A 13112-nucleotide genomic window follows, 5' to 3' on the forward strand; every position below is an offset into this window, starting at 1 on the left:
TAACTAAATGAGCCGGCACGATGGACCAGGTGGTAAAGCGTTGGCCTCACAGTTCTGAGGTCCGGGGTCCAATCCCAGACCTGCCTATGTGGAGTTTGCATGTTCTCCCCATGCCTGTGTTTTTCTTCGGGTACTCCGGTTTCCTCCCACATCCCCAAAACATTAATTGGACACTCTAAATTGTCCCTAGGTGTGATTGTGAGTGCAGCTGTTTGTCTCCATGTGCCCTGTGATTGGCTGGCAACCAGTTCAGGGTGTACCCCGCCTCCTGCCCGTTGACAGCTGGGATAGGCTCCAGCATTCCTGTGACCGTCGTAAGCGGTGAAGAAAATGGGTGGATGGATAATTAAATGGCAAAACATGGATTTCATTGTTTTTCCCTGAAAACACCACCCATAAAGAAAATACAATTTTATCAAGTTTGGCTTCAAACAATCGTGTAATCAAACTGGAGTCATGCACATTCAAGTAGCCCACATGGGAAGTAAGCTGTCCTGTTTTCAAGATTTTGTCATGTGAGTTGCACATATAGCGAATTGTGCAAGAATAAATTCGGAATATGAGTCAAACCTTATGAGAAAAAAAATTACAACAAAACAATATGTTAAAAGACTTTGGAACTACACAAGAACAAAGTCATTCAATTACGGAAAAAAAATCTCCGTTATTTACAGAGTATAGAACAAGAATAAAGTTGTGACATTAACATTGGGACATTGGAGTTTGATGAAAATGTAATTGTAATTATCAGTTAATTTAAGTCTATAATAATATTTTCAAGGGCGGCTCGTTGGAGCAGCGGTAAAGCGTTGGCCTCACAATTCTGAAGACCGAGTATGATTGTCTAATTTATGTTAGTGAGCTCTGTCAAATCTTATTATTGAAACATTTTGAAAGCTAATCATTGTAACTTATGGGTACTTAATCATTTTTAAAGAAATGGCATCCTTGTGGCACATGTCCAGTCATTATTACACGGTATGTACTGTATTTGTATGAGAGGTATTGGCTGCAAAATGGTGTATATGTGATATATGAAGTATAAAAGTTGCTGAATTTTGGTTGACTTGTTTTTTCTGAACTATAACAAATGTTGCAATACTTCAAGAAAAAATATATAGAGTTTTACAAGGGAAAAGATGCTACTATTATGTACATATTTCCAAATTACTCTTGCATCTTTATTATATTTCTGCTAAGTTTTCTGGCTGTCATAACCCTTTGCATGTTTACAAGTACATGCAGAATATTTTTTTTAAATAAAATCCTACACAATCTTTGTTAGTACCCAGTCATGTTTGGTATACATTTTGGCCGACTGCAATCAGATCACTTGACGACTGTATATCTGATTGTCTGATTGTGAATCAGCAAAAACTGTACATAATACCTCACAGAATTTCAACAGTGTGAGAAGTGTAAATTTTACAAGAACATTGTCGCAATATGAGGAGAAAAAAAAGTTGTGATTTTACAAAAATAAAGAAACAACTGAGATATAAGGAAAAATGTTGCAATATTGGGAGAGTAAGTCATTGTACAAAGACAAAAGATAGAATAGTATAAGACTATAAGTAATGTTGTAATCATAAAATGGTCATAAAATGAGGATGATTAACTGAATATTACAAGAAAAAAGTAAAGTAAATTAGCATCCTTCCATCCATCCATCCATCCATCCATCCATTCTTTTTCCAAGCCCCTTATCCTCATAAGGGTCACGGTAATGTTCAAGCCTATCCCAGCTAACTTCAGCTTTTCCATTTGAGAACAAAATTGTAACATTACAAGACAAAGACTAGTTAACAAGTTCCACCAAAGCCAAGATCAATCCAGACCTTTCTGTGCAAGATTTTTAGAAGTTGACCACCCGCTTTCTCTGTCGTCAACCCACCGAAAAGCCTCAGCTGCCTGTCTGTCGGACCTCTACTGAATCTTCTATCAGACTGCTGGTGCTTGCAGTAAAGCCATCTTGTTATCAGCTGGTGCCCGAGGCTAGCTGCTCCTCTGCCAACGTGCCACCTAAGAAGGAGCAGGATGTTTGGCGGAATCTCGTGGCATTACAGAAAGTACAAAATGGACTACGTAGGGGATAAGGAATGAGTCTTACTCCAAACCAAACCAAGAATAACTGATGCCCAACCTAAAGATCTTTATAAGTGCCTACATTGATAGTTTAAGCCGTAAATCCACCACATTGTGATGCCAAAATATTTTAATGAAATTTAAAACTCATCTTATGACACACCTTTAAAATGTAATAATTTACAGATTATTTTATTGTGAAGTCAAATGCCACTAAGCAGAACAAAAACAAGCACATGTAGCAAAGACACTCCTTAACTTCCACCACTAACCCAGGCTAAATTTATCTCCTCCCTGACAAATAAAGATCTTAGTCACTCAGTTAAGATAGAACACATCAAAATAGTTCCTTGACATCAATTACTACTTCCCTATTAGCCAGGTATTGGGTGCTTTCTTCTGATATCTGAGGGTGGTACAAAAATATGCAGAAGCAAATGAAGTTACTTTTTCCAGCGAGAAAAAAAAAACCACAAATCCGCAACTAAAACTTATGTTTAATGTAAATTACTGTAGATATGTGTTGGATGTCATTTAGGCGTGGTCTGACGAGTGACTTCGGGGGCGGGACACGGGTTGGCATGTGGGAATCAGCTGTGGCTGACAGCCGATTCTTGCAAACGTTTTCATTTTGGATTTGCGCAGTTTGGTTGGTTGTTCCATTCAAAAAACAGCTGACTGCATCGCAAACATGACTCGCCTCGGCCAAGTGTGAGAGCGTCACAGTACCTTAACTGCTTGCTCAAGGGGGGTTTCACTTCACTTGAGTGGCCGCATATGTGAAGCTCACCTTTAACTAAATTGAAGCTCGCAACACAACCTCCCAAAGAATTGGCACAAACCCCAAAACGTCAGGAAAAGTTCAGCTACCACTCTAGGTGAAATTGTGATGATCCATCTATTTTCTTACCCATTTATCCTCACAAGGGTGCTGGCGGCTATCCGAGCTGTCATTGGGCAGGAGGCAGGATACACCCTGAACTGGTTGCCAGCCAATTGCAGGGCACATAGAGACAGACAACAATCGCATGCACAATCACACCTAAGGTCACCCGAATCTCCAATAAATGCATGTTTTTTGGGGGATGTGGGAGGAAACCAGAGTGCCCGGAGAAACCCCACGCAAGCATGGGGAGAACATGCAAACTTGACACAGGGGGAGGCCGGGATTTGAACCTCAGTCCTCAGAACTGTGAAGCCAACGCTCTACAGCTGCGCCACCATGCTGCTGAATTTGTGACTAGCGAGTCACCCATCGACAGGGTTCAATGAGGCCACCTTCGACATGCAAGCTTCAAGCTATTGAGGCTAGCCGTGTTACTACGTTAACAAGTTAGCTTCAGGACATGTTCACCGAGGCTGCTGGGAAAGGATTGTAAAGAAAACCGAAACGCTCTGAGCTAGCAGTCTCCACCCAGCATGGTTTGAACAACTTTTAGGGCGGTGATTCACCACCATGTTTGGTACGATGTGAACGGTACAGGCAGGGTGTTTCTGTCAAATGAAAGGGGGTGAAGGGTGGGGGTTAAAGGTGGTCTAAGCAATTACCTGCTGATGTTATTGCAGCTGAGAAAGAGGCGCCGTAAGCAGGGCAGGCGGTCCACCTCGGCCTAGGAGGGAAAGAGGGGAGAAGGAGGGATGAGAGAGCATCGTCGCTTTCGCCTCTCCTCTCACTCAGTCACCTTGCGGCTCTCGGCTCTGGCAGCACAGCATCCCCGTCCGCCCTGCGCATGCACCGAGCCCGGCATGCTGCTGCCTCGTCGTCCGCGCGAGGAGGGGCGGGAGGACGCGATGTGAGGATGAATAGGGGAGGGGGAGCAATGCAGAGATGCTGCAGCAGGCCACACACACACACACACACACACACACACACACACACACACACACGTGTACACGTTCACACTCGCTACTAGAAACAATGGCTGTTCTCAATGAGTTGCATCTGCACCCCGCCCCTGCCAAGGCCTCAGAGGACCACACAGGCAACTGAGATACAGTGGAACATTTCAAGTGCAACATACGATTTATTCCACATTTCCAGGATGCAGTCTGAACAGCGATTTTTCACCCACAATAAATTATGTAAATATAATGTAATTACTTCCAAGACACATGAGGCGGTCATATTTCTTTGACTAATAGTGCAAGCTTTTAAACACTTTTGATGAAGGAGCGGAGTAGGATACAAATTGCATTTTAGATTTTTCACACTAACTGTCATGTAAGTGTAAACATACTGAATGTTAAAATAATCAAACAAAATTCAGAAGAAAACAATTTTGGGGGGGAACATGTCACATTGAAAAGTTACTAAAAGTAATGATAACGAATCAAAATAAATAAATAGCATGCCAATGTATAAGGAATTACAAGATTAAAATGGAAATATTAAAATAGTTACTTATGAGGGGAAAAGTCACTATTTACAGAGTTCAAGAAAAACGATCTTACAAGTTAATAACAATCAGAAAAGTCAACATTTTACCTCAAAATAAGTTTTAATATTTCAATAACTAATTTTACAAAATGTCACTTTTGTAGAAAGTCATAATATTATGAAAACAAAATTCAGAGTATTATAAGGAGGGGAAAAGTCCCAATTGTACAAGACAGTCTCAAATGAAGTCAGAACATTATAAAAATTTGTAATTTTACAAGAATTAAATCATTTTTCCCAAAAGTTCCTTCTGTAAGGAGAAAAAAAATTGATTTAATAAAATGAGTCATAATTTCACAATATAATAATTAATTATTATAATAATTGATTCCTTTGATCCAAGCTATAGATTTGGATGATGCTATGTGGTCATCAACATAAACAGTTGAATCCTTCAAAACACAACAGGCAGTCATTCAAGCCCAAGTGACGTGCCTATAAGCATTCTAAAATAGATATTGTATTGAAAAATACATATAAAATTATTCACTTCAATGTCTATATGAAAAAATAAATATGAGCATGTAATCCATGCGCAAAGTTGCGGAGGTCTCACTCGACATCGAAGTGGTAGCCATATTGTCTCCTACGTCATCAGCAGATGTCACACTGGGACATTCAATATTGAAAACACGTAGTGGCACCTGCTATGGGAGACGAATAACAGAGATTTTCTGATCTTTCCGACGTCCCTTCTGACACGGAAGCTCTTTTCGAGACGAGAACATCTCACATTCGTGTGAAGTGACCGGGACAATATTACCCTATCTTTTTGAGCCATATTTAGATGATTTGCGAATCACTTCCAACTAACAACAGACTCCCAGACAGTATGTATGACAGTATGTGGCGTACTCATCCGTGAGCAATGACTACGCCATAAAGTGGTCCGGCTCTGCGCCCCGATGAGCCACCCCAGCTCAGTGCCGCGATGAGCCACCCCGTCCGAAGTCATGACCAGCGGGCGCGGCATGCCGACGCGCACATCGACACATTTCTCTGACTTACGTACGCTGATCTTTTGTTACATTCTGAGATTACGTCCCCCCCAAAACATTTTTTTTCTTTTTAGATGCTCAAAACAAACCCACCTGTCATTTGCGACCCCATTTTTCACTACAAACCGGGTTTTCTGGAAGAGTATGAAGAGCGAATCCATCCTCCCGAGTGTTCAAGCAATATCCAGCAATACAACGAGTCGGCATTTTGGCTAACACAAAGGAACAAAGAGCTACCTTCCCGCAGGTAAATCTGGTATAAACACATGTGGCTGCTTAAGTGCACTCCTGCTGATAACATCACTTCCTGCTTCTTCTCCAAAACAAATCCTTCGAGAGGATTTTCATGGCGGGAGTTACAAAAAGCCATAAACATCAAAACCCTGTTGTGTGGTGAACAAAACAGATGTGTCCATTCCAACTGCATTTTTTTTTAATTAAAAACATACTGAAAATCATGCTTTTAATGGCAGTGGACCTTTAAATAATGATGTTCTGTTATTATCTTGCTACCCTAAATGCTGACTTCAGACTACCAGTGCAAGGCCTGGTTACAATCTATGGTGTGGCAGTAGCATGTTTGTGCATCTACCAATAAAAGAGGTGATGAGCTCTGGCTTGGCGTTTGCTTGCCAAGGCACTCAGGAAGTGTGAAAAAACAAAAGCTGTCAGTGAGAGGAAGCTCACAAACACGCCACAAGCTTATTGGTTAGGATCAATGGAGATGGAGGGAGAGGCGGGGGGGGCGAGGGGGCGGTTGTTCGGAAAGCGTCCCGCCGCAATTGGTCGGTCGTCGTTAGGCGGTGCGCTAGTTCAGCGATGACTTCATGCAGTCTGAGACAGCGGGGCTAAATTTAGCCTCTGACGGTGTGCGGTGGCTGCTGCCTCGCTGGCATGCAAACAGAGAGCGGCGAAGATGTGCCTGCGGGCTTGGGTGGTGAAGGGTAGGAGGGGTGGGTGAAGGGGGGGTCCTCTGGGATATTAGCCAACAAAACACATTCTAATCAGTCCCATTCACACAGTAGCCTGGATACATAACTGTAAAAATAGAAAGAAGGAATAGTTGTTCTCCATGTATGCATTGACTCCCCAAATGGTAATTGTTTCCAAAAACATGTTAAAGGGGAAATCCACTGCTTTGCATGAACAGTGTATCCAATAGGTCATGTAATATGTATCCTATTTTGACAATGTGATGTTAAATCCTCTCTCATTTAATAGTGTTTTGAGAAGATTTTTATCAACAAATACGAATTTTCAGGAGCACTGCCATTATCGCGAGACACATGACCTAAGTGCGCGGATGTGACATGTACCGTCCCGCAACAAAGGCTCGATTATATGGGACACCATTTTTGCCCAGCGCCGATTTCTCGTATTTATCCTCATCTGATGAAGAAATAGCAGTATCGGTTGACCGGGAAGACGGAGGAATACTTCCACACAGATTTGAACCTGTGGCTGTAAAGAATGTTGAATATTCGGATGGTTCTTTGGCGGAATGACGCAGAGTCCGACTACTCGCAGCCCTATGCGCGACTTAAGTGCGTAAACAAAGGCCCCAGGGAGCTCCAGGCTGGCAGCCGCGGATGGTTCTTCTGACAAGCGAGCTCCAGCAGCAGGCTGCGAGCCGAGCTTTCGTGCGGCGGAGGCCGTTAGCCCCGGACGCCGAAGCTAGACTAAAGGCCTCCGCCGCCACCGAAGCTCATACAAAGGCCTACGCTCCCGCCGAAGCTCAGCTAATGGTCTCCCCGGACGCCAAGCTTCGGCTAAAGGGCTCCACTGCCGCGAAGCTCGGCTAAGGGCGTCCGCTACCGCTGAAGCTCGACTAAGCGCCTCTGCTGCCGCCGGAGTTCGGCAAACAGCCTCCCCGGACGTCGAAGGTCGGGGCTCGCGGCCTGCAGCCAGAGCTCACAGCTTGCCATTAAGATTCATTAATTACTTTAACATTGATTGTTTACAAAAAAAATATGCATGTGGGGTTTATTGAGGAGTTTTCAATTAAATGAACATGCTCTATTTTTATGACTGAATGAATCCAGCATGACATAACTGCTCGGAGGGCAGGTTAGAGCCAGTGTTGGTCATTTCTTTGAGAAGCACACCCCAGTGTGTCTACAAGAGAGCCTTCTGTTCTCCTATGGTCGTGATCACAGCCAAGTTCAATTTTGTTCAGTCAAAGCGGCTCCTTACATTCAGTTTGATTGTCCCACGTTCAAAGCACTTTGACACTTTGACATGCCAGAAGAAAAAAATTATTTGCTCAAGTCCAAGAGGTTGAAATGTAAAAAGTATGGAAAACTTGAATTCCCAGCATTTTTTTAGAACACTATTGAGCAACACCATCTCATGTGCTTAAGCTACCCTGAACAGAAAAAGTAACATGGAAACACAAACAACATGGACCACAGGAATCTTTTGGTACCAGGAACTCCAAGTTCCTGGGATGGTTTTTGGAAAAGCCTCTAATGGGAACAAGACTTGACCAGAGTCCAATGACTGACAACAACAATGATCCAACAGACTGACAGAAAATGGAACTAAAACAGATCCCAAAATACATGATTGTGGAGAGATATGTAAAGAAAAAAATCCATCCATCCATCCATCCATTTTCTATAGTCCATGTTCTGCTGAGGGTGACAGATGAGCTGGAGCCTATCCTAACTGACTTTGAGCGAGCAGTGCAGGAGACCCTGGACTGTTCGCCAGCCAAATGCAGCTCATGAATAGACAAACAATTAATCCTAATCACATTGACACCTGGGACCATTTAGTTTTCAATTAATCTAAATTGCATGATTTTTGGACATTAGAACAAAGCTGGAGTACCCATAAAAATCCCAAATAAGTACGAGCAAAACATGCAAACCCCATACACGAGGGCCCAGGAAAACATTTAAACCCAGCATCCCTGAACTGTGAGGCAGATGTGCCAACCACTACCTCACTGTGCTGATAGAATTGATCCATATTTATGTGAACGGTTTCGCCTGCAATAAACGTGTGGCTGGGCTTGTGTACACTTGTTGACCTGATTGGCCTTTCATGCATAATGTGACTCATACAACCTCAATGGTATAGCGTGTCAGGCTAGTAGGGCATGTCCTCTTGTCCCAACATTGTGCTTGTTCAGCAAATTAATATACAAGCAGTTATATGATGACATTACAAAAGAGACTTTGACAGTGAAACTAATGTGGTGTATGTCTCTCCAAACAAAGTCAAGGCCACACACACAAAGTACTCAGACATTCAAGTTGAGCTATCCGCAACAAAGCTTAGCACGTACAGTTGAATATTTTTCGGGCTCTCAACCGTGACGAATCTGGAAGATGGGGGGAAAAAGTAATCCTTAAAGCCACCCCACCCATGGGTGATGCGTCTGTGTTTTGTCTCACTGCCTACACTCTGTCACTGGGATTCTCAGAGAGAAAGAGACACCTGACGACAAGTTGATGTTTTGACAAATGACTGTTACCACGCTTTTGTTTCAATGACAGATTTAGTATGTGGTAAAAGAGTTAGATATAATGGAACCCATCCATTTCAGGGTGCTGTTTGACTACGACAACTGTGTGAGTCAATTATAAATTTAGCCATATTGTACTGAGGAGCAAGGAATGAGATACATGTACACCGTAGACCGGTGTAGTTGCTTTTCAGCAATTGCAAATTCCCCCATTCACAATTTTTTTTCTGGTACCTATCCTCAGTTATTCACTGAAAACCAGGCCAATTCTATGGGGGTTTTTTTTGGCTTTGGCCACATCTCCGTACTTATACTCGACAGCTTTCTGGAAGTCATTTATGAGAGACACTGTATAATCGTATCCAAACTAAAACTACTACAACTATGACAATCAGATCAAATTTGATCATTTTTCCTTCTTGTTTTCAAAGTCAGAAAAGGCCAGATTCTCAGACTCTCCAAAGATCATCCGAAGCAATTATCCTGTAGCATGGGATGTGTTTTTAAGGATTTTTCCACGATCACGATCATAAATGTTAAACCTTCTTTATTTACGAAGGAAAATCACATTGAGTCTGGACTTGGAATGAGCCACTGAATCTGTGAGATAATATACAAAACGGCAATGACAAAAATCACTGAAGCTGGAGCAGTTCCTGGACACAACTGGTGGGGTTGTGTGCCTCACAAATCATTCACCAAAATACAGATGACAAAGGCAAGACTTGCACCATAATGTACTAACAGATGAACATTAAGCCAGACTTTTATCGAGTATTTCTTCTTCTACTAGTACTCTTTGTTTGTATTTTCAGTCATCTCAATGTCATGGGGCACCACCTCTCACAAATCAGTCTTACTACAACAGATATGTTTATGGATGTGGTGTGGTGTGTTGATCATGAGGAGTACACAAAAGAAAACTCATAAGAACACCTTTTAGGCGTTATTTTCTGAAAAATGGTTCAAGGTTTTTGTGGGGGGGACTCGGCAGCACACCTAGAAGCATTTTGTTTTTGAAGCTCGGTGGAAAACAGCCCTAATGACAAAGACTCCACCTGCTCCATCAAATGAAATATTGCAACCGATCATTAGTGTGTGGAAGCGGTTCCCGACAGGAAGGGGAGTGGTGGGTAAAGATTCCAGATAACGCAATGTTTGATTCAAAAGGCATTTGCTCCACTAAAAAGCATGACAAGTGCTCTGAGAATTTGAGTGCCAAACTAATATGCTTGTCCTGACATGTAGTGTTCCTATTGTGAAGATTAAAAAAAAAAAAAAAAAAAAAACTTTAGAAAGCCAACGGAGTGAGTTTCTGATCATTCAGGGAGTCCGATTTAATGTTTTTATTTATTGCAAAGGAAGCATGTCCAAACTACAGCCCAGTGGCCATTTTGGACCCATGATGTATTTCTCACTATCCTGCATCATTTACAGTGAAGCTCCACATACTTGCGATTTGGCACCCGCAGATTCATCTATTCATTGATTTTACACTCAATGCTAAGATACCGAGATTTTTTGCCTTCACCATGTGAGGCAAGAAGATTAATGGCATCAAAGTTGGATTATTATTTATACTTTTATTTAGCTTCATTAAACTGTGGTATGACTATAAAAAAATAAAGGTTTTATTTAACTTACAGAGCCAGTATGACTTGTAGAACAGAAGAATTTTTTTTCCCAACAGAGGAGAATTGAATCTGATGTCAAATAAATGAAGGACTCTCACCACAACAGATATGCAGTTGTGTCGTAGATTGAGCTCCACCAAACAGTCCAGGCCTTGGAGGTTCTCCACTCGGGTGATGTTGTTCCCAGCCAGATTCAACACTTGTAGCTCTGTCAGATGGCTCAAGTTCTCCATCTTGCAGATCTGCCAATGACACAAAAGGTTACGTAGCAATCATTAATCACCATGTGAACGGCCGAATGGGGGACCATTGGAGAAACACTTTGAGAAAGGTCAATGACCGCCCCCTTATAGTATAACAAATTCAATGTCAGAGAGAGAGAGGGATGGTTGTCAGGCATGTGACAGCAAATCACACTTGTAAGAATGCCTTCAAGATCCCTACCCTTACATTTAAAATACCCGTATGTTCCCTTTGCCGTGCCTGAGAGAGGTCATTATGCTAGAAGACAGAAAATATCTCTCTCATATCTCTTCATTAGCATTTCAAGAAACTGCTCGACGATGGTAAAGTACTGTGCAAGTATTGAATTGTGAGTTTGGCAATTATGTAATGACAATACATAATGGAATAGAAGGTATTCAGACCCGCTTAAATTTTTTTTGTTATATTGCAGCCGGCCACAGTGGTGCAACTGGTTAGAGGACAGGTGTCAAACTCAAGGCCAGGGCCAGATTCGGCCCGCCACATGATTTCTTATTCCAAAACTATTTCAAAAACCCTAACCCAATGATGAGGCAATTGAAGATTTTTATGGTTGTAGTCATAATGGCCCTTTGAGGGAAACCGTGATGACAATGTGGCCCACAACAAAAATGTGTTTGACACCCTTGGGTTAGAGTGTTGGCCTGACAGTTCTGAGGACCAGGGCTCAAATCCTAGCCTCGCCCAAGAGGCGTTTACATGTTCTTCCCGTAGCTGCGTGGGTTTTCTCTGGGCATTCCGGTTTTCTCTAACATCCCCAAAACATGCAACATTAATTGGACACTCAAATTGCCCCCTGGTATCATTGTGAGTCTGACTGTTGTCTCTCTCTATGTGCCCTGTGATTGGCTGGCAACCGGCTCAGGGAGTACCTTGCCTCCTGCCCGATGATAGCTGGGATAGGTTCCAGCATTCCCGTGACCCACGTGAGGATGAGTCTCTCAGAAAATGAATGAATGGATATTGCAGCCATTTGCTAAAATCATTTAAGCTATTTTTTCCTCATTACTGTACACACAAAATCCCATTGGGTTTAGGATTAAACTATTTACATAAAAAATGCAATTCTATTTACACAAGTTTCACGTTTTGAAACGACTTCCGGAATGGATTAATTTCGTAAGTAGAGGTACCAATGTATTTAATGGTACATAGCCTAATCGTGAATGTTTCTTCCTATTTACGTCAACAGAATTTTATTGTATGAAATAATTATCATTAAATTAAAAAATACAACTAGTATAGCACATTTTTCAAGGGAGGCTGTTTTACCAGTCACATAAAATGGACCACTCAGTCTCCACAAAGTTCATAACATTCATGTAAATAATACATACTAAAGGCTTGGCAACGTGCCCCCATAAAAGTAGTTATGTCATGATGGCTATTACTGCCAAGTGAGTGGCTGCACACAGATAACGTTCTCTGCTGTTGTAATTCGCGGTGACGGCATCTTTGTGGGGCGCCTCAGCGTCGGGCCACTCCGCCACCCACGCACTACAGTGCTGTCAGTACAAGTAGAATTGATGAGAGGATAAGATTTCGAGGGGCTTTGGCTTTCAAAGTGAAGAGAGTGTGCCACGGAGGCGCTTATATCGAACCGGCCGAGTGCAAAGCGTTGCGGCGTCACTCGCTATTCGGACCTGTCAGTTCATATTTTAAGATGAGCTGTGGTTCATCGAGGCTGAGAGTACATACAGGATGGACAGCAATTCTTAGAATGTACTGTCATATTTTTCTTGCTTTACAGCAGCAGTGATCCCAGGGTGAAGACCAAATCCAGGTACTAAACCAAGTACGTGGGGGATGGGGGGGGGTCTTTTCTTTCATTCACGCGCTTCCAGGTCTTACTGTCATTCCCCATGTAAGCATTTAAGTCCCTCAGGAGAATGAGGTCATCCCCAGTGAGAGCGCTTTTCGGCTCCCCCTCCAATGGCTCCAAGAAAGGTGGGTACCCTGAACTGTTGTTTGGTGCATAGGCACAAACCACAACCAGGACCCATACCCTCTACCCAAAGGGGGAGGGAGGCTACCAGTTGGGTAACTGGGCTAAACTCCAATGCACAGGTCCTGAGCCGTGGGGCAATAAGTATGCCCACACCTGCTGGGCGCCTCTCACAGTGGGCAACTCTAGAAAGGAAAAGTGTCCAACCTCTCTCAAGAGGACTGGTATCAGAGCCCAAGCTGTGTGTGCTGTGTGTAGTCACAAGTTCCTGAACTCA

General features: G+C 42.7%; 1 protein-coding gene across 4 annotated transcripts in view; it reads right to left on the minus strand.

Annotated features, from left to right (window-relative positions):
• The window catches only part of LOC133498218 (leucine-rich repeat-containing protein 49), a 38232-nt gene that overhangs the window by 17095 nt on the left and 8025 nt on the right, over positions 1–13112 (minus strand). For all 4 annotated transcript variants that reach the window (XM_061814787.1, XM_061814788.1, XM_061814786.1 and 1 more), the window contains exons 8-9: positions 10725–10868; positions 3634–3695 (exon numbers count right to left, since the gene is read on the minus strand). In XM_061814787.1, the coding sequence (XP_061670771.1) occupies positions 3634–3695; positions 10725–10868 (206 nt within the window). The remainder of the gene's footprint in view (positions 1–3633; positions 3696–10724; positions 10869–13112) is intronic.

The sequence above is a fragment of the Syngnathoides biaculeatus genome, chromosome 3 (genome assembly GCF_019802595.1).
Source record: "Syngnathoides biaculeatus isolate LvHL_M chromosome 3, ASM1980259v1, whole genome shotgun sequence".
In the NCBI taxonomy this organism is placed as follows: domain Eukaryota; kingdom Metazoa; phylum Chordata; class Actinopteri; order Syngnathiformes; family Syngnathidae; genus Syngnathoides; species Syngnathoides biaculeatus.